Source organism: Lontra canadensis, unplaced genomic scaffold (genome assembly GCF_010015895.1).
Source record: "Lontra canadensis isolate GAN:19392208 unplaced genomic scaffold, GSC_riverotter_1.0 scaffold97, whole genome shotgun sequence".
Classification (NCBI taxonomy): Eukaryota; Metazoa; Chordata; class Mammalia; order Carnivora; family Mustelidae; genus Lontra; species Lontra canadensis.
Window position 1 is genome coordinate 5,301,062 of NW_022631091.1, and position 25,575 is coordinate 5,326,636.

Sequence of the window (25,575 nt, forward strand, 5' to 3'; positions counted from 1 at the left end):
GGCAGAGCTCTGGGCGAGGAGAGTCAGGGAGGGCTGTGCCGATCCCTCCATCACAGCTGGGGCCGTGCGGTCCGACCCGTCTGGATCGCACAGAGTGGACGAGGGCAGGTACTTACAGACAGCAGCGTCCAGAACCGAAGAATGATCCTCGTCTCTTATTAGGCTCAGTGAGTCTTCATGAAGTCCGCCAATGTCAGGTCAAGATGGGTTAAAAAGTTCAAGGGAGCGGCTGGCTCAAAAACTCACACTCTGCGGAGCAAGAGCACGTCTGTCCCCGCAGTCCCTCTGCAGATGGGACTATCCCTGAGCGGGTTCACGGGGACCCACGTGTCCCACTTCTGCACGGTGGTGTGGGCGTCACCTCACGTCCAGCGGGACTCGCTTCCGTCCGCGCACGTCTGTGAGCGTGTCCCCCGCCTGCGCTGGGGGTTTGCCCTGCGGCACTGATGACAGTCTGCCCGGTGTTCCACAGCCCTACCAAGGCGACCTCCCTCACTGGGGTGGGGGGGGCAGTCGTCACCTGGCTTCTACCTTCTCAGTAGATCACTCTCAAAAGGCTTCGGTATCTGCCCCAGACATTTTCATAGTTTCTTCATTTCCACAGACGGCGCTGGGAACGCTGACTCCCGGGCCCTCTGAGATGCCACCGACGTGTTCGCGCTGTTGTTTCTGGGCCACATGGCATCCACTACAAATTCTTTTTTTTCCCAATTTTTAATTTTAATTTTTTTAAGTGTCACCTCTATCTGAAATGTGGGGCTTGAACTCACAACCCCGAGATCCAGAGTCCCACGTCCCCCCGGCGGAGGCAGCCAGGCGTCGCTCACGTTGAATTCGGGGCACACGTTCCGAACAAGCTCGCTTCCCGCTCCCGCCCCTGCACCCCCGAGCTCCGCCCGACCGCACGCCGTCATGTAGGGCCGTCCCACCGGGGACGTGAGCACGAGGTCTGCTTCTTACCTCCCCACCGCTTACTCGGTATCCACACGTTATTTCCACCATTTTGAAGTAGGTCCTTTTAAGATTTCATTCACTCAGGGGTTAAAACATTGGCTTGGCGGTGGCTCTGAGGACCGCTTTGAGCGGGCCGAGAACTTGGTCTTGACCACGCCGTGCAGGGAAGCAGTGAGGCCAAGCAGTCCGCATGCGACCCCCACCCCGGCCCCGGGCGCACCGATTCTCTCCACGTCTGTGTGGATTTGTGTCCTGCACGTCAGGCACGGTTCCAGCTCTTTCCATCTTTCTGGCCGTGCTACGAAGCTTGCAGACAGGGAAGCCGGCCCAGAGAGGGGCATACATCTGCTTGAGGTCACTCGTAAGGAAGTGCCAGGCAGCATGCAGTCCTCGGCCCGTCGGCCCAGAGCTGCCTCCCGAGGCTCCTCACGAGTCCCCCTCTCCTGGACCACACTTGCCATCGTCCACGTCCCAGCAAGCCTCTCTCCTGTTCGATGAGCTCTGCCTTCTCCCTCTCTCTCTCCATTTGCTGCTTCCTTGGTGAACGCCAGTTTCTCTCTTCTGCTTCACTGCAGCCCCGTGAGAAGGAGGACCATGGTTGTGCTCCACTGTGTCGCCAGACCCAGAGCCTAGAAAGCACGGGCGAGCCCCATGCAGGTGTGTATTATTTCTAGATTACATACTACACACTCCCTCTCCTCCCTACTAACGGGTCCGTAAGGTCCGTGGAGAGGAGTGAGAAACGGGGTTGGAGGTGCTGGGGGAAGGCAGGCCAGCCACCAAACCTCACTCAAGCATGCTCATCTTTGTTGAATACCCCCGCAGCTGACCGGGGAGGCTGGCTAATAAGACAACCATTTCCAATCTCCCATTCCTTGAATCCTGATACTTTTCCCCCACTTTTAGTTATAAGTGCCATTCAATAGTTTCCAGTCAGCAAGAAGTATGGGGAGGTCCCAGGGTTTGAGGAAAGCTTTGCCTTCCTGATAAGAGAGGCAGACACAGCTGCCCTTATCCATTACCTCCTTTCAACCGAACGTGACATCTGGAGCTGTGGCAGCCACTTTGTGATCACAAGGCACCACTCATGACGATGAAAAGCAATGCCCTAAGGATGGTGAACTAAAAAGATAAGCAGATCTGGGCTTTAACCATGGTTTGGCTGCCCAGTCAATGCTTTTAACCCTGTACTGCATGTGACTTGCAACTGTAAAAAAAAATGGACTACAGTTTGAAAAATTCAATTGTTGACTTAAATAAAGTTACTTAAGTGTTCTGTGCTTTGCAACTATAAGTAATTCTTACAGGTATACCTCCCTCATGAGCAAATCTGAGTGTCTCTCTTTCCCTACCTGGAAGCCTCTCGTGAGGGTTTCAGTGAGATAATGATTTTCTTAGTGCAGTGCTCCATGCACACCACCGTCCTCCCTGGGGGACCGAGGCCTGGGAACAGGAGTAAGCTGTTCAGCTGGTTGGTTAAAGAACCACTGGGGCAGAGGAACAGGAGAGCCGCCCCTGGCTGTGCAGAGAGGCCGTGTGCACGCTGGCTGGGAGAAGAGCACTGGGGAAGGAGTCACAGAATCAAAATACAGGTGCTCCCAGGTGTTGGGACCCAGCATCAGGAAGGCCAACAAAACAACACGGGGACTCCGACTGGGTGGGCTTGCGGTGGGGGGGGCGGTCCGGAAACGAGTGGAAACAACTCGCAATGACATTTGTGTGCACTCCAGACTCGGAAGCAGGCAATCTGCAGGTGAAGACGGGCCAAGCGGCAGCGTGGGCTGGCCCTGCACAGGGAGTATCTCGGAGTTACTCCCACTCGGACGGAGACAGTAATGAAAGGTAATCAATTCATTCACGATCTGGAGAGTCAGATCAGAGATTGGCAAACAATTAGGATCTTGGTGTGGCTTTTAGAGACGAATTAGAGGGAGTGATGGTGAACAGACGAAATTGAGGGATACATCTGCTGTTTGCTTCCCTCTCACAGTTAAGAAGCGCGGCCACCTCCTCCCCAGAAAGCACAGCGATGAAGGGGAGGGTTTGCTCTCTCTTGGGGAGCCCCCAGGCCAGCCTCCATGGGATTTAATAAAAGTGCAGCAAGACATCAATACCCGGACGGAGCGGCTGATGCAGGCCCCCAACTCCCCATCTGTGCTCCTGGGGCCAAATTCTCCTGCTGTCCCCGTGACCCTCACCCGCAGGACAGGGTGGCTCTGCGGTGATGGGGGCCTTGCTGGCGGCAGCCCCATGGCAGATACAGGGAGACCATCGATGTGGAGAGAGCATGGACCCTTCTGGCTGTCTGGAGCTGCTGTTTGTGGGGCACACAGGGACAGGGACCACGCAAGGGGAGTTCCCAAGGATGTGGTGCATCACCTGCTAGAGCTGGGTCATTCAGAATCGGGGCCCTGGCTTCGCCCTGGTCAGCCAGGACGGGAGGGCCTGGGATGATTCTTAGTTGGCGGCTTTAGGTCCCATCTGGGGCTTTGCTGAGGTGCACGGGAACAGCAAGGTGGAGGAATTCAGTTTTGCTCAAGGTTCCTCCAGATCGTGACTCAAACCCACATACGCCTGATCAGCCTCTGAATGTCAGTGTGGAGCAAAACCCAGTGGAGACTGCCATGTGCCCCAGCCTGGACCTCAGGGCTCCCTGCCATCCCTGCTGGCCCCTGGTGGCTCGGCAGCCCAGTGACCACAGCTGCTGTGCACAGAAGGCCTCTGGCCAGAGTGAGCGGCCCCTGCCTCTAGGGCCTGGTGTCTGGGGCTCTGTTTGGGGCGGCCTGTAAGGTGTGTGCAGTGATCGCACGGGCTGGTTGTGCTCAGAGTCATCTGACAGCAGTCGTTTTAACACATGACATCTGGGGGGCTGTGCGAGGCAGCTGTCGGAGCAGGGCCCACGGAGCTCTCCCCACACCCCCTGGCAGACACCGGCTCTGGGATCCGTTTAGACTCTGCAGCAACTCATCAATGTGGTTGGCTCCATCCTGGGCATCTCCCCAGGCGGGGTTAACAGAGCAGTGGGTCTCCAGGGGTCAGTGGTGGCACCGACCCAGGGCCACATCTAGACACAGTTCGCTTTGCTACGGTGGGGAGGGAGGCATCTAGGGAGAGAGCGGGATGCTGCCTGACATCCTACAGTCCAAGATGGTCTTCCCTGAGAAATAATTACCCAGCCGAGATGTCACCCGTGTCACGGTGGAGACACCGGGGGACAGCTGGTCCCATTTAGTTATTTATTTATTTGAGAGAGAGACAGCGAGCGAGCATGAATGAGGGCAGAGGGAGAGGGAGAGGCCGACGCCCACTGAGCCCCCCAGGTGCCCCCTGCTTACTCTGTTAAATGTGCCCTACGTCTGGTACAGAGGTGCCATAATTTACCCAATTGTGTCCTTACTGACGGACGGTCACCTTATCTCCAGGTCTTTGCTAAACAGAAAGATCATCAACAAGCATTTTTTAACATGTGTAACTTACATGCTCGATAGACTTCTAGAAGTAAAATTTCTGGGTAAAGCATTGTATACAGTTTAAAGCATTGATGGGTTTTGCCAAAGTGTTAAAATGTCGCCCCATCTGCTGTCTTGGTGACGACGACGGTGGCGGGGAGCAGGGGGGCCCACACTCTCTGTTCCGCTAGCCAGTGTTTGCCACCATGCGGGCAAACCCGTTGTCTGTGTCCTTGTTCTCCAGGTCCCCACATAGCCCACACACTGTGCGGCACCTGCTTCCGCCCAGAAGGTTCCACCGCATCACTGACCTAATGTCACTATGCTGGGCACATGCACCAGCACCTGTGATGACGAGAAGTGAGGACCTGAGAGTGGGCAAGGACGACTCAGCAGCTGGGGTGACTCATGGGCAATCTATGCAAGAATTCATTTGGAGGAGAAACACCACTGAAAAGCAACTAGGGGAATCTTTTGCAAAGAATTATTTTGAAAATGTGTTAGTACTTAGTTAACATTCATGTAAATCTTGATTTTAATATATGTTGAGATTTACTCATTTAAGAGGGACTAAATAAGAATCAGCTTTCAGCTGTTCTGTCCTTAGTTTATGGGGTTCTGAAAGGGAAGTGAAAAGTGCTACCATTTTATGTAGAAACAGTGACTTACAGAAAAGAGCCCATAGGACTTGGCCAGCGACTGGGTTTTGGAGATCGCTGGAGCAGGGACACAGGACACTATTTGTACCCCTGCTTCAGGAACTTCGCTTTCAGTGAACTTGGACAAACCTGTAGCCAGACAAGAGGGGAGCAGGTGGCGGGCAGCCCCTGCCGTCTACGGGGTGATGGGACTCTTACCCAGTCGGTTGCATGGGTTCCGCTTGAATAGGGCTCTCAGCAGACTCTGGGCCTCCATGCTGAGGAACTGCGGCATGCCCAGCTTGGCTCTGCAAAACAGAGTTGGAGTTTGGGATGGGAAGGATGACCAGAGTTTTCTTGGGGCACTCTGGGGTCCCGCTCAGTCCGCATCAACACCCAGAGCAGCAGCGCCCAGACTCTTGGTCTTAGGGCTCCTTCACACTTTAGAAGTCATGGAGGGCATCAAAGAGCTTCTGTTTATGTGGGTTCTACGGGAGAAATTTGTATAGTAGCTATTTAATAATTCACTTAAAAATAATACAAACATCAAAAATAAACAATAAAAATCCCATTAACGTAAGTAACATTTTTAATGGAACTGAATTATGTTTTCCAAAATAACAACAAAGGCTTTGGCCAGAAGAGTGCTATTGTTTACATTTTGGGAATCTCTTCTGGGTTAAATGACAGACAGCCAGATACATTTTTTTTTTTAAAGATTGACTTATCTGAGAGAGAGAGAGAGAGCATGTGTGTGCAGGGGGGCAGGGAGGGGCAGAGGGAGAGAGAAGCTTTTGCTGATTCAGAACTAAGCGCAGAGTCCGATGTGGGACTTGATCCCAGGACCCTGAGATCATGACCCGAGCTGAAACCAAAGAGACTACCACTCAACCAAATGAGCACCAGGTGCTCAACAGCCAGATCCTTTTATCTGTCTCTGCTCAATCTGTTGCAGTACCGTGAAGAAAAATCTGGGACTTCACAGAACTAGAATAAAAACCCTAAAATTTGTGTGGAACCAGAAAAGACCTCAAATTGCCAAAACAATCTTAAAAAAGAAGAACAAATCTGGAGGCATCAGAAGTCCAGATTTCAAGTTATATTACAAAGCTATAGTCATCCAAACAGTATGGTACTGGCACAAAAATTGACACATAGCTCAATGGAACAAACCAGAAAGCCCAGAAATAAACCCACAATTATATGGTCAATTAGTCTTTGACAAAGCAGGAAAGAATACCCACTGGGAAAAAGACCATCTCTTCAACACATGGTATTGGGAAAACCGGACAGCACCATGCAGAAGAATGAAACTGGACCATTTTCTTACACCACACACAAAAATAGACTCAAAATGGATGAAAGACCTAAATGTGAGACCTGAAACCATAAAAAATTCTCGAAGAGAGTGCAGGCAGTAAGCTCTGACTCACTGAGATGTGTCTCCTAAGGCAAGGGAAATAAAAGGAAAAATAAACTATTGGGACTGTCTCAAAACAAAAATCTTCTGCACAGCGAAGGAAAGAACCAACAAAGCTAAAAGGCAAACTACGGAATGGGAGAAGACGTCTTCAACTGACGCATCTGATAAAGGGTTAGTACCCAAAATACACAAAGAACAGATACAACTCAACATACCCCAGACAAATAAGACAATTTAAAAAAATGGGCAGAAGACATGAATAGATATTCTTCCAAAGAAAAAGCAGGATGGTGGACAGACACATGAAAAGATACTCCACATCACTCATCATCAGGGAAATGAAACCAAAGCTACAGTGAGATGTCACCGCACACTGTCAGAAAGACTAAAACCCAAAACAGAAGAAACAGCAAGTGGGCAAGGATGTGGAGGATGTGCAGAAAGGGGAACCCTCTTGCCCTACTGGGACTGCAAGCTGGTGCAGCCACTTTAGAAAATGGTTCCTCAGGAGGTAAAAACAGAAGTGCCCTGTGATCCAGCAATGACACTACTAGGTGTGCCTGAGCACAAAGATTACGAAAACACTAACTCGAGGGGTAGATGACCCTGCGTTTACAGCAGCATCACCTACAGTAGCCGAGCTATTGGAGCAGCCCCGGGAGGAGCGTGCAGGCCCCAGCAGCGTGTCAGACCCCCGGGGTCCTCCGATCATGCTTTAGGACCCATGGGGCCACATGCTGCTGGTTCAGAAGCGCTCATCTGCTCCCAAGTGAAAACTGGCAAGTCAGGAGTCCACACCTGGGATTAGCTCCAGAGAATTATTCTACTTTTAGAAAAAGTAAAGATCTTGTTCCCCCTTAACATTAAGAGAAACAGAGATAGCCCACACCAGACAACAGACTGCGGCCATACATGTGTTGGTCCAACAAGGGTCACGTGATACCGGAAGACACTGATCAAATCCTCTCTGTGGGGTTTCCTGCAGTAACTTCTCTCTTTCCATGTAAACAATGGGGTTTAAAAAGCTTAAGCTTTTCAGGTGCCTCTTGCTTTCCCAAAATCCATCGGCCGTGTCTGAAAGAGCTGGTTGTGAGGACCAGTAGCTTTATGGCGTGTCCTCCCGGTGCAGGAGTCCACATCCTCGCACAGCAGGGGGACCTCGATCTGGAGCTGGGGTGTCCCTGTTCCCCAGCTGCAGCCCTACTCCCACCACGCTCCTGTTTCCTCCTCCCAGATCTTTCCCCCCGACGTCGCGCTTAGAAGGAGCATGCTCACATCTGAGGTGTTATAGCGAGACCAGCATGGGGTTTAGGCTTCTTTCTAGAATTCTAAGAGCAAAATGCATTTACATGGTATATGATTCTTCCTGAGAATTGAACAGAAAACTTGTTTGTATTCTGTTACACGGGCATCATGATTCCTGCCAACGTCAGGCAAGAGGGCTCAGGTACCTGCACAAATGGGGTCAAGAGGTAGAGAAAGAAAGAGGACCCCCCTCCTTCGTTCTCTCTGGAGCCCCTATTCCTTCTGCCCTTCTGAATCTGTACTTTGTTTGTGAAGGTCACTAATCACCACACCTAAAATCCCTGCACTGGACAACGTGAGCAGTTTTCACTGGTGGGAAATGTTATCTGTGGTGGAAGACGTCATCAGGACCCCTCGGCCATCGCACTCACTCTGTCCACTGTAATTAAACGCCAAGAATGCTTCTTACGGTGATTGCTAATGCCTACTCGAGGACCTGGGGTTCCAACAAGGAAGCTCTGATATCGGAAGCCACGAAGGAGCACTGGACGGGTCTGCAAGGGAAGCGTCTCGTACTCACTTGAGGATGAGGGCCATGGTCTCCTTCCTGTCCTTGCCCTGGAACGGCAGCGATCCCGTGAGCATCTCGAACTGCAGAGCAACACAGAGCGGGGAGAGTGAGGGTCCAGACTGCCCGGGTGGAACAGCAGAGAGCCCGGGTGGCGAAACGCAACCGAAGTTCATTTATCCCAATCCCGATGCGCTAAGCCGAGGTGCTGGCCGACACGCGCGGTGTCCGTGAGCGAGCGCAACGGCCTCGAGTTCAGGGGGCGGGCGGGCAGGCGGGAAACACCAGGAGTAATGAGACTGCAGTGGGGGAGGGGCTGAGGGCTGCGGAGGCAGAGGGTGGGTGAAGGGATGGCGGTTGGGCTGGGCAGCTTCTGCGGGGCTGGTGGAGGACCCCGTCCTCCTCTGGTGGGTGCTGTTGAGGGGACCAGGGCAGAATGACTTCGGTCCGTTTGGAGCATCTGGTGAAAACACGACGGCACCACAAACATCTCCAATACCGGCTGCCACGCACTGAAAACAGTAAGCGGACCTTTGGCAGGATGGGCTCCGTGGTAAAGACGGGACTGAGGGCCAGCCTCCCCCGAGCGAGGCTTCTCTCTCACACAAAACCCCTGAGGACAAGTGCACCGCTGACCCTCCCGAAGGAAGGAACGTGGCAGCAGCACCACCAAACCCCGTCCGGGACACAGGGCACCAAATCTAACTGAATCAGGCCACAGCCTCGGTCCCCGGCCGTGTCCTCTTGTCATTCCAAATTACTGCAGAGCCGTGAACAGCACAGACGCCAACAGCACAGCTGTGAGATACCCACGTGTATGCACGGGTCTCCTTCTGCTAACTGCGGTCCTCTACTATAAATACATTTGCTTTTATGATTTTCCTAATAACACTGTCTCTTCTAGAGCTTACGTATTGTCAGAATACAGCATGTGATACATAAATGTACAAAATGCGGATTAATCTACTGTTTATGTTATTGTAAGGCTTCTGGCCAACACCAGGCTATTGTTAGTTAATTTTGAGGGGAGTCAAAAGTTACACGTGGATTTCTGACGACCTTCAGGGGTCAGCGCCCCTCATCCCCATGTTGTTCAAAGGTCTACATATAAGAAAACAACTTCACTGCAGGAATTTGTAAGATCTTACTACATTTGCCTTACTTTTGATTTTGACGGCATCTCTCTGTCCCTTTAAAATTTATTCTATAGTTTTTTTCCTCTGCATTATGAAAATCTTGGGAAACATATCGAAGTAGAAAGACCAGAACCATAACCCGGAATCCCATTACTCAAAGAAAGCCACAATTAACACGTTATTTCCTTCTAGTTCTTTCTTGAAGCTGTTTTTTTTTTTTAAACATGGTTTTATATACTCACTTTTCACAGAATAAGATAAAAACTTCCCATACTGATTATAAAGTCTTCATCATATCACCTTCTATGTGGATGTGCCAAAATACATGTATCTGTTGCTGGACACTTAGAACACTTCCAACTTCCCGCTATTGTAAGTAAGGCTGGAATGTACATAAAAGCTTTCCTAAGATTTGGAGCTGTCCTTGCGATGCGCTACCAGGAGTGAAATCACAAATCACAAATTAAAGAAATGCACGCGGTTAAGGCTTTACGAATCCTCTCGGTTTGCTTTGGGAAAGTAACATTTTAAAAGAAACTTAAAGGTTCCTACTCGCTGCGTGTCTGTCCCGGGCTCACTCGTTCGATGAGGGCGCACAGAACAGACCGCGGGCGATCGGTCAAGACGTAAGTCGTACGAACTGGGAGCGAGAGAGTCGGAGAGAATGGGAAAGCAGACAAACACGACCAAACTGAAAGGCAGAACGCTCTGACAGATGAGCCGCTCGTCCTGAAAACAGGATGAAAGTCTGCAAGTTGACCCCAGAAATTAAAATACCTCTTAAAACAGAATCGTATTAGCAAAGAACCTTCTCTTCCTATTTTGGGTCTATCCTCTTCCCCCTCTGTCCTTTCTTTCTTGAGTCTACTATGAATGAAATTCTGTTTCAAGGAAATGCCTTTTAGGCCACGTGAAACAAGGAAGCTGCTGCTCGGTGCTACAAAAACGGAGCCCGTCCTAAAGTCTGCGCGTCGGGTAACAGCAACTCGCACACATTTGCTTACTGATTGCTTCTCAGCTTGGACTACGGCGCCCAGGAGCCCATCCCTTGTGTTTCTCTCCCTCCAGCCCGCCCACCTGCCTTCTACGTCGCTCTTCCCCACGCAGCACAGTGGGAAATCCTGAACCCTTTGTGAACACCCAGCACAGCGGCGTACGTGCAAGTTGGTAATGAGGATGATGGCGCCGGTGATGATGGGGAAGCCACGTACCTTCTCAGCCCACACGTGTCTCTCTGCTTTGGCTTCACTTCCAGCCCCTTGAAGGGTTCCCTTCCCATCCCACGAGGACAAAGGAAGTCATTTCAGTATTACTCTTCTCAACAAGAAACTTCTCAGTATTTAACTACGTCAGCAAATCAGGGCACTTCTGGTGAGTTTTCCTGGGACATTATACATAGTAAGAGTTTCGGTCTGGCGCTGGGCGGAACTGAGACCAGCCAAGGTTTCCCGGGCAAACGAATAGAAACCGTGGCTTGCCGTGGCGTCTCATGCTGCACCCCAGGAGCCGGGGCTGCCCCAGGGGACGCATTCACAAGTCAGCTCAAGGTAGGGCACTGAAGTGCACGGTGGGGGCCTGAAGAGACGGGGGAGCTGCACCATGAGCGGTTATGGGGTTTCCAGGAAGATAAGTGTTTTGGTGAATCTAAAGCAGTGGTTCTCCACTGGGAGCGTCTCTGCCCCCCAGGGGAAACTTTCCGAGGTCTGGGCACAGTTCTGGGGGTCATGACTGGAGGGGCTGGGGCCAGGGCGGAGGAAGGGATGCCACTTCCCACCCTACAACGCATAGGACAGCCTCCACCCAAAGAACCGTCCAGCTCCAAACCTCAACAGCGCTGGGGTTGAAACCCTGTCTACAGGGATCCAACGAACCTGAAGAGAGGGGCCAGCCCTGGGGCCCCGACACAGAGGAGCCCAGACGGTGCCTGGAGCCGCGGACTGAGAAGCTTCTGTGGAAGAGAGAAGGGAGCCTACAGTTTGAGTTCATTCGGCTGACCAACAGTCTTAAACACGAACTCAAGAGCAAGCTGCATCTTAATCTGAAAACGGGGCTGCTGGAGACGGCAGCCCCGAACGAACTCTAGGTGTGCAGCTGCGTACGGACGATCGGCACAGACGGCTGCGGTGGACATCCAACACGTTCGGTGCCGGAGAACGGGAGAAGCACCCCAGGTGCTGTGACGTGTGACACCGCAGCACCCAGGAGAGGCTTCCAAAGCACGCAGGGAACGCAGCCCCGACGTCCAACCTGAAGACTGCACTCCAGACCCGTGTGGAATGCTAGCGTCCTGCCGTGGCAACGGAGACCCTCACTAGGGCTTACGTTCTCGTCCAGTTACAAGTACCTAACTTCAGACATTCGATTTTGTTCAAGGACGAGGATCTCCCCCATCAATGTAGGTGTCTTCATACGATCTCTCTGGAGGGCACTTGGGGATCATCAGAGGACACGGGTGTAGCTCCTCAGTGGAGAAACACAAGGGATGGGCAGCGGCCCCTCCAGCGTGAAGCTCTTAGGTCGGGCTGCTCCCTCCATGGCTCTTCCCCCCTTTAACAAAGCCAGTGGAGGGCACCTTGTAAACACAACATGCCCTCAACGGACCTCCCTCCGGAGCCAAGCTCAGACACGACACTAAAGGCCACACTAGACCCATCCCTTCCACTGCAAATGGCAATTTGGAGGTCATTCCTGGTGTTGTCCAGGAAGTGCCAAACGCAGGAATCCTGACATCTGGCTGCAAGTTCGTGCCCCTTGGGACCAAAGGGCTTGGTGGCCGGGACGATACGAAGATGTGGCTGTAGAGGCATGATGTGATCTTAAACCAATCACTGAAGAGCCTTATTTCCACTTAGAGTCTCTTCACGTAATGTCGAGATTTTTTTGGTTCAGATGAAATGCGAAGATGTCTTACAAACTCTGAGCGAGTTCCGCCACGAGCCTTCCTCCTGCTTCCAGCCACCAGGTGAAACCACAGGGCCAGAACCTGCGCCATGTGCTCCCCCAGCTGCTGTGACACACCGACTACAGGGTTCTTTCGACAAAAATGATGCCACCAGTTCAGTTAAGAAAAGCCCAGCACCCACATTCCCCGTCGTGCCAACGACGCCACACGGTCACTGGAACCAGGTCTCCCTTAGAAAAGCCAAGAACCAACCTCTGTGTGATATTCCCCAAAGTCCAGAGCATTCCTGTAGCTTTGGGACAAGAAAGGGCAGGGGACCCAGGTGGAGGGTAGGCTGGGGAGCCCACAGCCGTGTCGCCCCCCACGGGGCACGGAGCTCACTGAGCCTGGGCAGTGTTGTCTGTGATGGGAGTCCATGCGTGAGGTCATGGGGTGCCGAGGGAAGGCCTGTGCTGGGGAAACGTTCTGAGGAGAGTCTTTACAACAGAAGATGACAGACTGATAACAGCAACGGGTCAGAGTGCCAAGAAGACACAAGACAGAACCAAGCTAAGGTTCACCTTTGAATCCCACCTCCAGACATGGTCCTGGGGGTTGCATGCAGGAAGTGAGGCCGGTGGTGTGGTGGCAAGGCAGGTGGCCTGGACTCCTGGAAGCTGGGCTTGGGACACACGGGACCTGCTCTGGGGAGCAGTGACAAGGGACGCTGCCTCGGACCGGGGAGGCCATTACCATGAGCACGCCGAAGGACCACCAGTCGGCGCTCTGCGTGTGTCCCCGCCGGTTCACCACCTCGGGCGCCATGTACTCTATCGTCCCACAGAATGAGTAGGCTCTCTTGTCGTGGTCGATGGCCTCCTTACTCAGCCCGAAGTCTGAAGTGAGAAAGCACAGGGCACTGCCTGAGTCGGGGAGCACCGGGACTGTTTCCACGCGGACGCCCAGCCCGCGAGCCTCCGGGTCACTGGCGTGACTTCCACCCACTCTGTCCCGGCCACCGCACCCTCCTCGGAGGCAGGCGTCCTCACGCCCCCACAGGTATGTTCCCCAACTCAAGGTCTTTCGGGAATCGGCAAAGCCCGGAGCACCTGTAATAGCATCAGGAAACTGCATTTTGCAGAAGTCCCAGGAGCCCCGCTGTTTCAGAGGCGCAGCAGGTGGCCCCAGGCATGTTGGTGCTGAGGGCCAGTGGGCGGGGGTGGGGGGAGGCCGCTGGCTGGAGCTGCTGGGATGGGTTGGGAGGGAAGGGGTCACTCTGAAGGAAGGGGCTGGAAGGGAGTTTCAGGCTGCTGGGGAAGGAAGTCCCTGGCGGTGAGGCAGGGAGGGAAGACCTGTGAGTCTGGTAAGGACCGTGGGGTATTTGCTTGGTGCGCAGCGAGCGCGTCCCTCTCCTTCCCCAGAAACCCTCAGCATGTCCCACCTTCTTCCCAAGCTCGTGTGTCCATGCACTTGGCAGGTGAAGGACGCAGGGAACACCCTGCTTCTAAGAGGCGGGCACCTCAGTTTCCGCACATTTGGGAAGAAGGATGATATCCACCCGTTCCTTCCAGGACCTCGTCAGGATGGCGTGAGGCCAGTGCTGGGTGAGGACATCAAACACCCATGGGTGGGTTTGCTCACTCACAGTGTGAGGGGCTTGCTCTGCGCATCGGAGTCTGGGGGGTGGGCTGCGTGTCATCTGGGCCTGGCCAACACGGCAAATTACCACATTACGATTGATCATAGTCATAATAACAGCAGAATCCATGATTATTGAACCAGAGAAAGCCCAAACACAGTCATATTATCCTAAGTTGGACACGGCAGCTCCATATATGCACCCCAGCTCCGAGGCACAAGGGTGACTTCTGTAGGATGCGCACAGTTCCTCATCCGGCAGAGAACTTCTGCAGCATTAACCGAATCTTACATCCCCACCGCACACCCCGTGATCCCGACGGCACGACCTCAGAGGCCAGGTGGGCTCAGGGCTTGATGAAAGGCATAATCAGGATCTGGCATGGAAGCTCATGAGGACTTTTAGAAACCGAACTTTGAGCATTGAGAGGCATGTAAAAAATACGTAGTCAATGTTTATTGCCAGTTGCTATGCACTCCGCCCAGCCCTGGGGATCCACAAAGACGGGGTAAGCCCACCCTGGAGAAGACAGGGTGTGGTGGGGGGCAGGCCAGCAAGAGAGGGGCAGCGCGACCGCAGGGGGCCACAGAGCAGGGAAGATGAGGTCTCCGGCAGGAGTGCTGAGGGACGCTTTGAGAAAACAACAGGGGTTGACCAGGTACCCTGAAGCAGGGACAAGCTTCCAGGGGAGGAGAGAAGAGTGTTAGTGCACGAACGGCCAGCTGGGGGACAGGCAGGAGTGGGTGTGGAGGGACATGAGGCAGAAGAAGGTCAGCACAGCAGCTGGTGGGGGGATGGCCCCCAGAGACGCCCACACCCAAAGCCCCAGAACCTGTGAGCAGGTCACCTCACTGGTCAAAGGGGTCCTGCAGGAGGGATGGGCCAAGGATCTTGAGATGGGGTGATTATCCTGGATTATCCAGGTGGGCCCAGTGACACAAGGGCCCTCATGTGGATTTGGGGGCAGAGTCACGGAGATTCGGAAATGCTGTGCTGCTGGCTGTGCAGGGAGGATGGGGCCACAAGCCCAGGGACATGAGCAGCTCCTAGAAGCTGGAGAAGGCAGCAGAATGGGCTCTCTGGAGGCTCCAGAAGGATAAGATGGAGAAGGTGTATTATTGTGAGCCACCCAGTCTGCATTGATGGTGACAGCAGCAAGAGGAAGTAAATACAATGGGTGTTCTGGAGCTGGGGTGGTGTGTGTTTTCAGGTGGATCTAATTTGGGGGCAATGGGAGGGGTGTGAGGTTCGAGGAGGAAGGCAGGTTCCCACGTGAATTCCCATGAGGTACCTGGAGCCAAGAAGGGGCCATAGTGTCGGGACGTGCTATGGGGACGGCACTGGTATCTGCCCTGACACCAGCACTGCGCGTCATCACTCTTGAATGGAACAGTCAGGGGTGAGAGTGGGCAGGGGAGGCTCTTTGGTCAGGAGAGAGCAACAGCAGGGAACCTGGAAAGTCTGAGCATTTCTAGAGGCTGTGAGGACGCGCACCAATGTAACGTAACTGAGCTCTATGAAACTTTAGCAGTCGGCACGTGCTGGTGCTACGAGGGCTTGGGCTCTGAGCTGCCCCCACATTGAGCAGGGCCGAGGTGAGGTCCCCAGGACACTGATGGGTTTTACAAACCTGTGATCTTAACGTGTCCTTCTTCATCCAGCAGGATGCTGAAAGACAGGAGAGAAAACAGATGCTTTACAAGAAGCCTGGTGGCGGGGGGCTGACCTGGGGGCACAGCGGGCCAGGCTGGGGAGCAGTCCCCACATGGAGTCGCCGGCCACGTGCAGACGTGGGCTTCGGGATTTACAGCAGCTTCTGCTGGGTCACGAGTGGATTCAGATTCTTGGTGTTTGGGGTTAACGAGGCAAAAGCTGGGATCTGCAGGTTCGAGACCTTCTTTAGCCCACAGGAAGGTTCAGGAACCCTTCGGACCGTCCTGCATGAGGAACGTGATTGAGAGGGTCCAGGATGGCCTCGGCCTGTGGGGATCTGGAGCCTCTGGAATTTTTCCTCATCCAGGCAGGCCCTCAATGGCCAGGGGCACGCTCTTTCTTCCCACCACCTCTCTGTGAGCCCCACCCTGCCTCTCGGGACTGATCCAAGGTCTGCTGGGAAGCCTATGCTACCTGGGGCCTCCACATCAAGGAGGCTTGGCGCTCTGCGGGCTTCACCTTGTCATAGGTGCAAGCGTTTGTCCCACCGGCGTCTGACACGAGAGCATCAGCCTACAGGGCGTGTCGGCCCTGCTCTTCCTAGCTCTCCTATGGGAGGGCGCCCCTCACTGCGGGCAGAGCGAGAGACACAGGCCAGCACCTGGGGAAGCCCTTCTTCCAGGCTGTGAGCCCTCAGGGTTCCCAGGGCTCCTAGACTTCCATTTCTTTATTTTTGCTGTAATTAAATCCTGTCCCATCAGCTCCTGGGGGTGCTAGTCCAGCCTTAAAGAGACCAGGAAGTAGAATGGAGAGAAACCACAGCAAGGCCTCGAGGATTCATACGGGCTGCCTTAAACAGGGAGAGTAGTGATGTGCTGACACATGAGCACACGGATGGACCTGAGGACAAGGTGCTGAGTGCCGTGAGCCACGCGCAACAGAGGAAACGTATATTCCACTTAGACGGGGGACCTAGCGCGGTCATATCCATAGAGGCAGAACGTCAAGGGTGCCAGGGGCTGAGCGGGGAGGTGCAGGGGGCGTGAGCATCTCACAGAGACAGAGTTTCAGTTTTGTAAGATGCAAAGAGTTTGGAAAACGGGCAGCACTGGTGGACGCTCGGCGACACGAGTGTGTATAAGGCCCCAGAGCCACATACCCAACAAAGGGCCAAGGTGCTCATTTTCTAGGGGCGCCTGGGTGGCTCAGTAGGTTGGGCCTGTGCCTTTGGCTCAGGTCATGATCTCAGGTTCCTGGGATCGAGCCCCACGTCGGGCTCTCTGCTCAGTGGGGAGCCTGCCCCTCCTGTCGCTCTGCCTACTTGTGATCTCTCTGTCAAATAAATGAATAAAATCTTAAAAAAAAAAAAAGCAGTACTCTTTTTTAAAAAGGTGCTAATTTTCTACTGTTTTTCTTAGCACAATTAAAAAAATCTGCCATGGGATCGCAAAGAAAAAAAAAGAGAGAGAGAGAGACCTACTATTTTATTGAAACGTGAAGGAAAATGTTAGAGTGCATCATTAAGATGACAATTTGTCAAGAAAGAGGTGAATGTTTTCATCTTTGCTTTTCAGTTTGACTTAATCTTTGCCCAGAAACGAGCAGCTTTCAAGATGAATTCCCTGCTAATTCTATTTGACAACAAAATTTTCTTTCTCCAAGTCTGTGATGAAACCTTACCATCTTTAACTGTAAAGATCCCTCTGACCTTTAAAGAGAGAGCAAAGCAGGGAGCACACCTCCCAGGAGCCTGGGGCTCACAGCTCTGAGATCAGCCTCCCGAGACCGCTTGCCGGGGGAAGCAGCGGCATCTGACAGGCTACCGTTCTCCCCACGGGGACGCTGAACATAGGGCCTTGTGCAATTATTGGGGCCCTGATGGACGTGTGTGGCCAGTGATGTTCGACTGGGGCGAACTGCTGTGGGTCGTATGTCAAAGCCCCGCGGGATGAGAGCGTCCCGCTGGTGTGGGACAAACGCGCTCTGCATCCTGTGTGGACACACGCTGCCCAGACGCTTCCCGTAAGCGACCACCACGTCCAGCAAACATGGCAGCCGGGAGACTGTCCTTTCCTCAGCGCGGTGCCCATGAAAGAGGAAGAGCTGAGGGGCTCGGGCTGCAAGCCCCCTTTCCGAGCCCTCGGTGACGAGTTGGCCTGCAGGTACGGGCTGCCGTGGGCCCAGAGCTGATGTCCCACCAGGCTCTACCAGGGGTACTCGTGGACCTCGGCCTTGGTGGGTGGAATCCAATGGTCTCATGGGGTAGTGGATCCCGAGTGAGAAAATCAGCGACTTCGCCTTCGGGACTATGGTCAGTCAGTCCTACTGAACCCAACATAGTGTCCACCAGTCCTACTGCTTTGTGTCAGCTCGACACGGGATATGAGAAAAAGCCTGAAATGGAAACTGTGATTTTGGAGGGAATTTCATCTTTCAGTTGAGGACAGGTTGCTCAAATATCCTACAATGTTGGGGAGGATCACCGCCAAAGACAGGCAAAATCTCCCTGGAAGATCTGGGGAACCCGTCCCACCATCCTTTAGAAAACCTCTGCACAGCTCGTCTGACGGCCACCAGAGACGGCCCGTGGGAGTCTTGGGAGGGCTTCTGGGCTCTGCGGGCGGACGGCACAGAAGGGGCCAGGGTGGAAGAGACAAGCCAGCTTCGAGGCGGCCACACCTGAGGCTTCCGCACAGCAGGAGGAGTGGGGGGTGCCCCCGCCTGCCCGGCCTTCTCTGCACAGTGGGGACAGGGCCTGGCCTGCCCCAGAGCGTTGTTACGAGGACCAGGCGAGAGGCGCAGCTGGGAACGGCTGTACCGACCCGCGCCAGCCACACCTGTCCGGGCACCGTGTCGGGGCGAGCAGGCGGGGCCCGCGGGGGTCCCGCAGGAGGAGGGCCCCAGCCTACTGCCTGCTGTGCACCCCCACGGGGGAGTCAGACAGGGGCAGCAAGAAGGGGGGCGTGGAGGCGGCGTCTTCCCACTTACTTCTCAGGCTTCAGGTCTCTGTAGATGATCCCCAGGCCATGGAGGTGGTCCAAAGCCAAGGCCAGCTCAGCCAGGTAGAACTTGACATCCTCCTCGGTGAACATCACCTAGGAAGACAGAACACGGTCGCTGGGCTTAGTCTGTGGCTGGTCTGTCCTGAAGAACTCTGCCAGACGACATCAGAGTCACCCGCCAAGTGACTCGACTCGGTTCTGCTCTGTGGAGGGTCGCGGGCTCCCCCACCCTGCCCTGCGGCTCTGACAAAGGCGACAGGAGCTCCTTCCGGTCTGGGGATCAGGGAAGGCAGAAGAGCCGTTCCCTACAAAGATGGCTCGATTAGCCCGTAAGTGGGGCACTCAGTCGCCTCCTCCTCCCACCCCAGGCATCATGGAGCTCTGGGCTGTATTTCTGGGTTGAGATTCTATACGAGCGGCTGAGAGGGACCCGTGGGCGGCAGGGTCTCTGAGCCGGCATCCAGGTTCAGGCGAGCGGATATATACACCAGGCCAGGTGCCCAGCACCCGTCAGAGGCATCGTCTGGGGGACGTTTCTGCACCTCCTGTGCTTGGTGATATTTAAAGCTGCCATACTAGAAAGCCAGGTTGCTATCACAAGCCAGTTTTCCATCCACCGTGAGAAATCAGTGTCACTGATGTGACTCCTGAATCCCCTCTGTGCACGCAGACACAGGAAGAACCACTGTGACGCCACTGGCTGCCTGGGGCGCGCAGAGTTAGCATAGGGGCCGTCTGGGGAACTGGATGGCGACCAGGTCAGGCGGGCGCAGGCGGAACACGGGGCGCTTCCCATGGGGGCAAGGACTCACGGTTGCCCCGTGGTCCTGGGTGGTCACCTCGGGGACCTGCCAACCCTCACTGCCCTTCTGGCCTCTGAAACCTCCTGTTCCAGATCCCGTGCTCAACAGTCTCCCTTCCTGGCTGGGAGATTGGTTAACGTAGTCTGCCGGCTGACGTGGAGTCTGGTCCTGCGAGCGGTCATACTCTCTCAACTGCCTTTTTCTGTCTCTGGATCCAGCCCGGCTGGTCTGCGGGTCTGTGCTCAGACCGCTTTGCCACTCGTTGAGTTCCTGGGGCACATCTCACGATCGTCCCCATGTACGAGTGACAAAGAGCCTCTGTGCAGAAATGAAACACCCCACCATGCGCGTCCCTGAAGGACGTCAGTACAGGGACCCATACACGGCAGGATGCGGTCCGATGGCCTTGCTGAAAGAGGACGGAAAGAGGACACTTTCCCACGTCGTTCCCGAGCATCTGGTGCGCCCACACTTGACGACTTTGCCTTTATTCCGAGATAAAGGGTGTTATGGGAGACGCACGTTCCCCTTGGGAGGTCCTACCGTGTTTTTTGCTAATTACTGTTGCCTTTTGGTCAGGAAGCCCAATGACAGTGTGGGTCATGTCAGATGCTAGACAAAACCAAAGCCCACGTGGCCTGAGAGGGGAAGGGAAATCGATACTTATCGGGGGAGAGACTGGCAGGGGCCAATAGTTTTGCATCTTTGGGAACATGTGAGCAAAGCAGGCTCCAGACACCTGCTCCAGAAGGGCTCTTGGTTCAAGCAGGATCTGACGGCCCCGCCTGTATTGCAAGGACCCCGGTATATCAGTTGTGCGCGGTCTGAGGGACCCTTAAAAACTGGGGAGAGAAGGAGAGAGGGAGAGAGCTGCCCATGGGCCCTGGGACTCCTCCGGCTCTACTTTGATCTTTTGCTGACTTTGGAGTCCATGCAGGATAGAAGGATCTCCTGGCCATAAAGTGGGAGGGCCAGAGAAGGGGAGAGGACAACTTGAACACACTGTCACAGGCAAGTAAACCAGGCTGTGCTGGGTGAGACGGCCCCAGAGGGATGGGAGACCTGGGCAAGGTGCCGCCCCGACGTGCCACCGCCTTCCTCACCGTGGAAGGTGAAGGAACCGCTCAGAGTCGCTGGCACTTAAGCCCTGTGCTGTTGGGGTCTGAAGCAGAAGACTGGCTTTTTCCATGCCGCTAAGCAGAGAGCTCTTCACATCTGTTAGGGGCCAGAGAGCTATCGTGTTCTCCTGGGTGACATTCTGGAAAATTCCTTGTCAGGACTGTGGTCGAGGACAAGCCCCAGGCTGGAAGCAGTCATGGAGACCTCCTCTCCCACGGGGAGGCTCGACTAGACGTTCTGGAAGCACATCCCGCACGTGTGGGGAGCATGCTCACAGCACCTTCCCACGACGGGGAGTGAGATGCTGGGGAACAGTGTCCCCAGCGCTACTATAAGCCCGTCTCTGCTTTCATCCGCTCCCCATGGGGCAGTGCACACAGCGCGGGGGTCGGTGCTCCCAGTGCCCGGAAGCACCTGTTTGCTCCCCGTCTTTCACAGACAACAGATCGCGTCTCCGTGTGACCTTGCAACTTCTCTAAAACAGATGCACACATTCATGCACACACACACACGTTCACACCATGGAACCCCCACAGCACGGACAACACACGCTCACACTCAACGTGCACACCATGCACACACTCTCTCACACACTCAGCATGCACACTGACCTCGCACATGCTCTCACATGTATTGATGGCACGTGCACCGCACACAGACCTCCCCCGAGCTTCACCCCGCGTACCTCTTTGGAGAGCCGGCTGAAGAGGTCCCCTCCCCGTAGGAAGTCCAGGATCAGGTAGAGCTTTCCTTCCGTCTGAAAGGCTGTGGAAGGAGGGTGGGTTGGTATCTCAGGGGGCCCGGAACTCGAGTGGGCGGCAGCACCATACGTTCCAGAAAGAGGACTGTAGCTGGGCGGGGGGGGGGCCCTTATTGGGGCAGAACTCCGGGAAAGGGTTGGCAGGAATGAGTCTGTGTCCCCCACTTTCATTAAGTCTAGAGGGTCACCCCCCCTTCTTTCTTCTCCTCTCCTTCCCTATCCTCTTCCCTTTTTAATCACAGAAGGGATGGAAGATCCACGGAGGCACAGATCTGCTCCAACCTTCTCTGGCTACTGCCACCACCCATGCTGGGCTCTGGGCACCACCGGCCTTCTGGCGAGGAGCCGGATGATGGCCCTGACCCAGTGTGGGCAAGGCTCCTGCCCTCTATAGGGCTGTACCGTAGACAGCTCCAGCTCAAGGAACTCCATCATGTGGTCCCTTCCCTCCCAGAGGCATCGGTGACCATCAGCCCCAGGCATAATGGCACATGGGGCCCCTGTTGTAGGTCTGAGCCGTGATGACGGGCCCACTGTTCATGCTTCTCATGTTGCCCACCGTTTAGCCAGGGGCGCCTGGCTTTCTAAAAGAAAACACTAGAAACATGATACGTGTTAGGGTTTTAGAGACCGATAACCTCTAACCAAAAAATCCTTGTCAGAATTGTATAAAGTATGGATTCAATCCTCTCTCCTAGGGCTTGACAGGCAGAGGGAAAGCAAGTGTCTTCTGCTCAACCACAGAGCCGACATGGAAGACACATTTAGAAATCCTTGAAAGAGGCTGGTTCTTCCTCAGAGAACCCCCCCCGCCAACAAGCAACTGCAGTGACACAGGGGTCTGGATCTGACAGCCGCAGCTGCGCAGTGGCCCAGGTGGCCGTGGGAGGGGAGCGGTCAGCCTCCCTGGGCGGCTTTGAGACAGAGCTTGGGCACCTGTCTGCAGCCACCGGGCCTTTCAGCAAATTCACACGCACCGTCGCTCTTACCAGCTTTGAAAGGACAAGACACACATGTTCTATGGGGACTGAAGTGTTTTCTGAGTAATCAGGAGGTGACCAGCAAAGAGCGAGAAGCCTCTGCCCTCCTACCTCTGGGCATGGCTCACACATTTGCTTCCTTCCAATCTGTGACAATTTCGCTGACAAACCCCCACACCCAGCGCCTTTGAAACCAACAAGATAGGTTTTTTTCCTCCCCTGTATTTCCCTCATATTAATTATTTGATAGGATAGTAAGTGTTAATGCCCTCTGGCACCCCTCATTCATTATTTTTAGTTTGAAGATTTCACTGCTTCCCCGAGGAGGGCAACGACAGAAAGCAAACTCTGAGGAGTTTGTGAGGTGCCACAGGTACGTGACCAAGAATAACAATTATTTGATTGTGTCTCATTTCTATTCTAGGAAACAGAAACAGTAACCTCCCCTGATAGAAAGTTTTGAGGGTTCAATGAGCTACTCTCTTTAAAATGTTGGAAACAAAATATTCACTTAAAATATGAAGCTGATGCCATTCTGGTTAAAGAAATTATTGGGTCATGAAGCATTTTCTTCTAAAACAACACAAAAATATGTCACAGATTCACCTCAATCTAGGCCAAGATACCTTTTATTATTATTATTATTTTACTACTTTATCAATGATAATTTTCTTAGTAGCAAAGTATAGCCCCCTCACTTTAGTCTCTGGTTAAAACAGGGGATCTTCTCCCTCAGAGAGGACAAGTGCAGAAGAGATTACGGGCTGCAGTGGGTAGGCAGCACCTTGCCTCACAAGCCGGGCCCTGTGATAGAAGGGCTCTTCTCCTGACCTAGTGTTGTTTCATTTTCCTTGGATTTGGGGAAGGTTGCTTAGGTCCTCTCAAAAGTAGGTTATGTTTCACTCTATTTACCATAATGAAGCTTCACAATGAAAGGGTGATTCACTTCTGCCAAAATGTCTCTCTCCATCTTTGATCTCACTCGGTCCCGAACTGCAAAACAGAAACACAAAGGCTTTCAAGAGACAGGGATGGGGTTCTAGAGAACACGGAACATAAAACATTAGCTACAAATAACCTCCCCCAACGTTTTGTTACAACACTTTTCAAACAGACACAAAAGCTGAAATAGTAGGATAATGATGGCCCTTAAATTGTCCACCTAGAGTCAACACCTGTCGTCTTTCTGCCACATTTGCTTTCCTTCTGGGTCTTTCTCTGTCTCTGTGTCTCTCTCTTCACACTTACACACATCATAGCCAAAACTCTGACACAAAATCATGGGCACCGTGACATTTGACTCTTAGCTGTGTTTGTGAGCAGCATTTTCTAGGAGTAAGGACAGTCCCTTACTGAGCCTCTGACATGACTGTCACCTCAAAGAAAATTGACAATCGCCCCACAACATCATCCAGTACCCAATCCACATTCAACATCGTCATCAACAGCCGTTAGTTTCCCCAATGGGGGAGCCTGTCACGGTTCACACGTTCCCTTTGGTTGGTATATTTCTTTATTCTAGACTAGAATGGCCCCACAGTTTTTTGTTTTGTCTTGTTTTTTCCATGTTTTGTGGACTTTGTGGTCAGGCCAGGCCAGCTTCTTATAGACTGTTCCATGTTCTGGGTTTGTCTGATTGGTGCTTAACCAGCGGCTCTAAGTTCTTTATTCCCACAAACTGAGGTTAGGTCTGGAGGCTTTACAAGACTGAGGTAAACATCACCAAGCGTCTCTGAGGTGATGCCGTGCACTTCAGATCGAGTAGATGGGCTGTGCATGATGCGGGACCCTCTCTGGATGACACTAAACTTGATGGAGTGATTAAAGTGACAAGTCATCAGTCTCTTACTATAAAGACCTGTGGGTCCCTTTGTAAGTAATAAGTCACCCGCAGGGTGCTGTTGAGTATGGAGTGAGCTACGGGCCCTACCGCTCCTCCATCCAAGAGTGTTAGCATATGCTTATGAACGACCCTGGCTTGGGTCATTAAGGGCTACAAAATGGCGGTCTTCTCATTTCTGACAGACCTGGAAATCAAGAGGAAGATTGCTTCTCTCTATCCCTGAGGACAAGTAGGCACTAGGGACTTTTAAAAAAGTAGTGTGTTTCAATCAATTACATTATTATTCTTTTTGCTGCTGACATTGTCCAAACTGTAGCCATCTGGGAATACAGACGGCATTCGTTTTGAGGCAAAAATAAACACGCCCAACAGGATCACCGCTTGAGAAGAAGAATAACCCCATAAGGATTCCCATAAGCACATCAATACACCAAGGGCAGTGACCTTGTACCATCCCACGAGCGCAGAGGGAGATCTCCTCCCAGAGTCCTATACGTGACCAGTGTAAGTATTGCTTTACCAGACCAGGCATTTAATTCATCCACATTTTGGCTTTGTGATACGTACTTTAAAAGTTTTCATTGGAGAAATGGTTCCCAAACAACGACTGTAATAAAAAAGGGGGGAAATGGCGAGCGCTGGGAAGGACGGAGCGGAAGTCGGAGCCCTCGCACAGAAGCCAGTGGAATGTGGAAAACAAAGCGCCTGTCCCTCCAACGGGAAAGCCAGGACTGCTGCACGACCCAGCAACTCCACTCCCAGGCTTACGTCCCGAAGCACGGAAGCCGGGCGCTCACACAGGTGCCCGCGCACCCGCGCTCCCAGCCACGTCGCTCACAACAGCCAGAGGAAAGGAGCCGAGCATCTGCCAGCGATGAGCAGGTACATGACAGGTGAGCAGGTATACGACGCGAGCTCCGTCCGGACGGTGGCGAGCTGCTCCTCCTTAAACGGGACTAGAATTCCGACGTGCGCCGCAGCCGGGAGGAGCCCTGAACACGCCACACGGAGCCAAACCCGCCGGACGCTGTGGATCGAAGACTCTAGGGCTCTGTCCCCGTGGGGTCCCTTCAGCTATCAGACTCCAGGAGACACATGGGGACGGGAGGGAGCCGGGGGCTGGCGCAGGGGCAGCGGACAGGCCTTCTGTTTGTGGAGCACAGTTTGGGGTCCAGAGAGTGGCTCGAAGGGTGTAATGCCACTTACAAGTGGTGACAACGGTCCGTACGCTGCTGCGTGCACTTCGGGACACTTAGAGGAAACAGACGTCCCTCACTGCTGGCCACGGGACGGCCTCCCGCCTCGGCTCTGCTTATGCTTCACCCTTGCTTCCAGTACCCACGCCCTCCGGGGCCCCCCTTCGCTCCAGGGCCATGGCCAAGTGCTCCTCGTCTGCCTGCTGGGGCAGGGCAGCCGCCGGCGACAGCGGCCCAGAGTGCGCAGCCTGGCTCTGTTGCTCAGCGGGCAGGCTGCTCTCACGAG

General features: G+C 53.7%; 1 protein-coding gene across 4 annotated transcripts in view; it reads right to left on the bottom strand.

Moving 5' to 3' along the window:
- The window catches only part of RPS6KA2 (ribosomal protein S6 kinase A2), a 304,538-nt gene that overhangs the window by 36,664 nt on the left and 242,299 nt on the right, over positions 1–25,575 (bottom strand). For all 4 annotated transcript variants that reach the window (XM_032837181.1, XM_032837184.1, XM_032837183.1 and 1 more), the window contains 7 exons: positions 23,163–23,243; positions 21,196–21,275; positions 18,575–18,681; positions 15,564–15,601; positions 13,048–13,190; positions 8,290–8,360; positions 5,261–5,349 (listed from right to left, as the gene is read on the bottom strand). In XM_032837181.1, the coding sequence (XP_032693072.1) occupies positions 5,261–5,349; positions 8,290–8,360; positions 13,048–13,190; positions 15,564–15,601; positions 18,575–18,681; positions 21,196–21,275; positions 23,163–23,243 (609 nt within the window). The remainder of the gene's footprint in view (positions 1–5,260; positions 5,350–8,289; positions 8,361–13,047; positions 13,191–15,563; positions 15,602–18,574; positions 18,682–21,195; positions 21,276–23,162; positions 23,244–25,575) is intronic.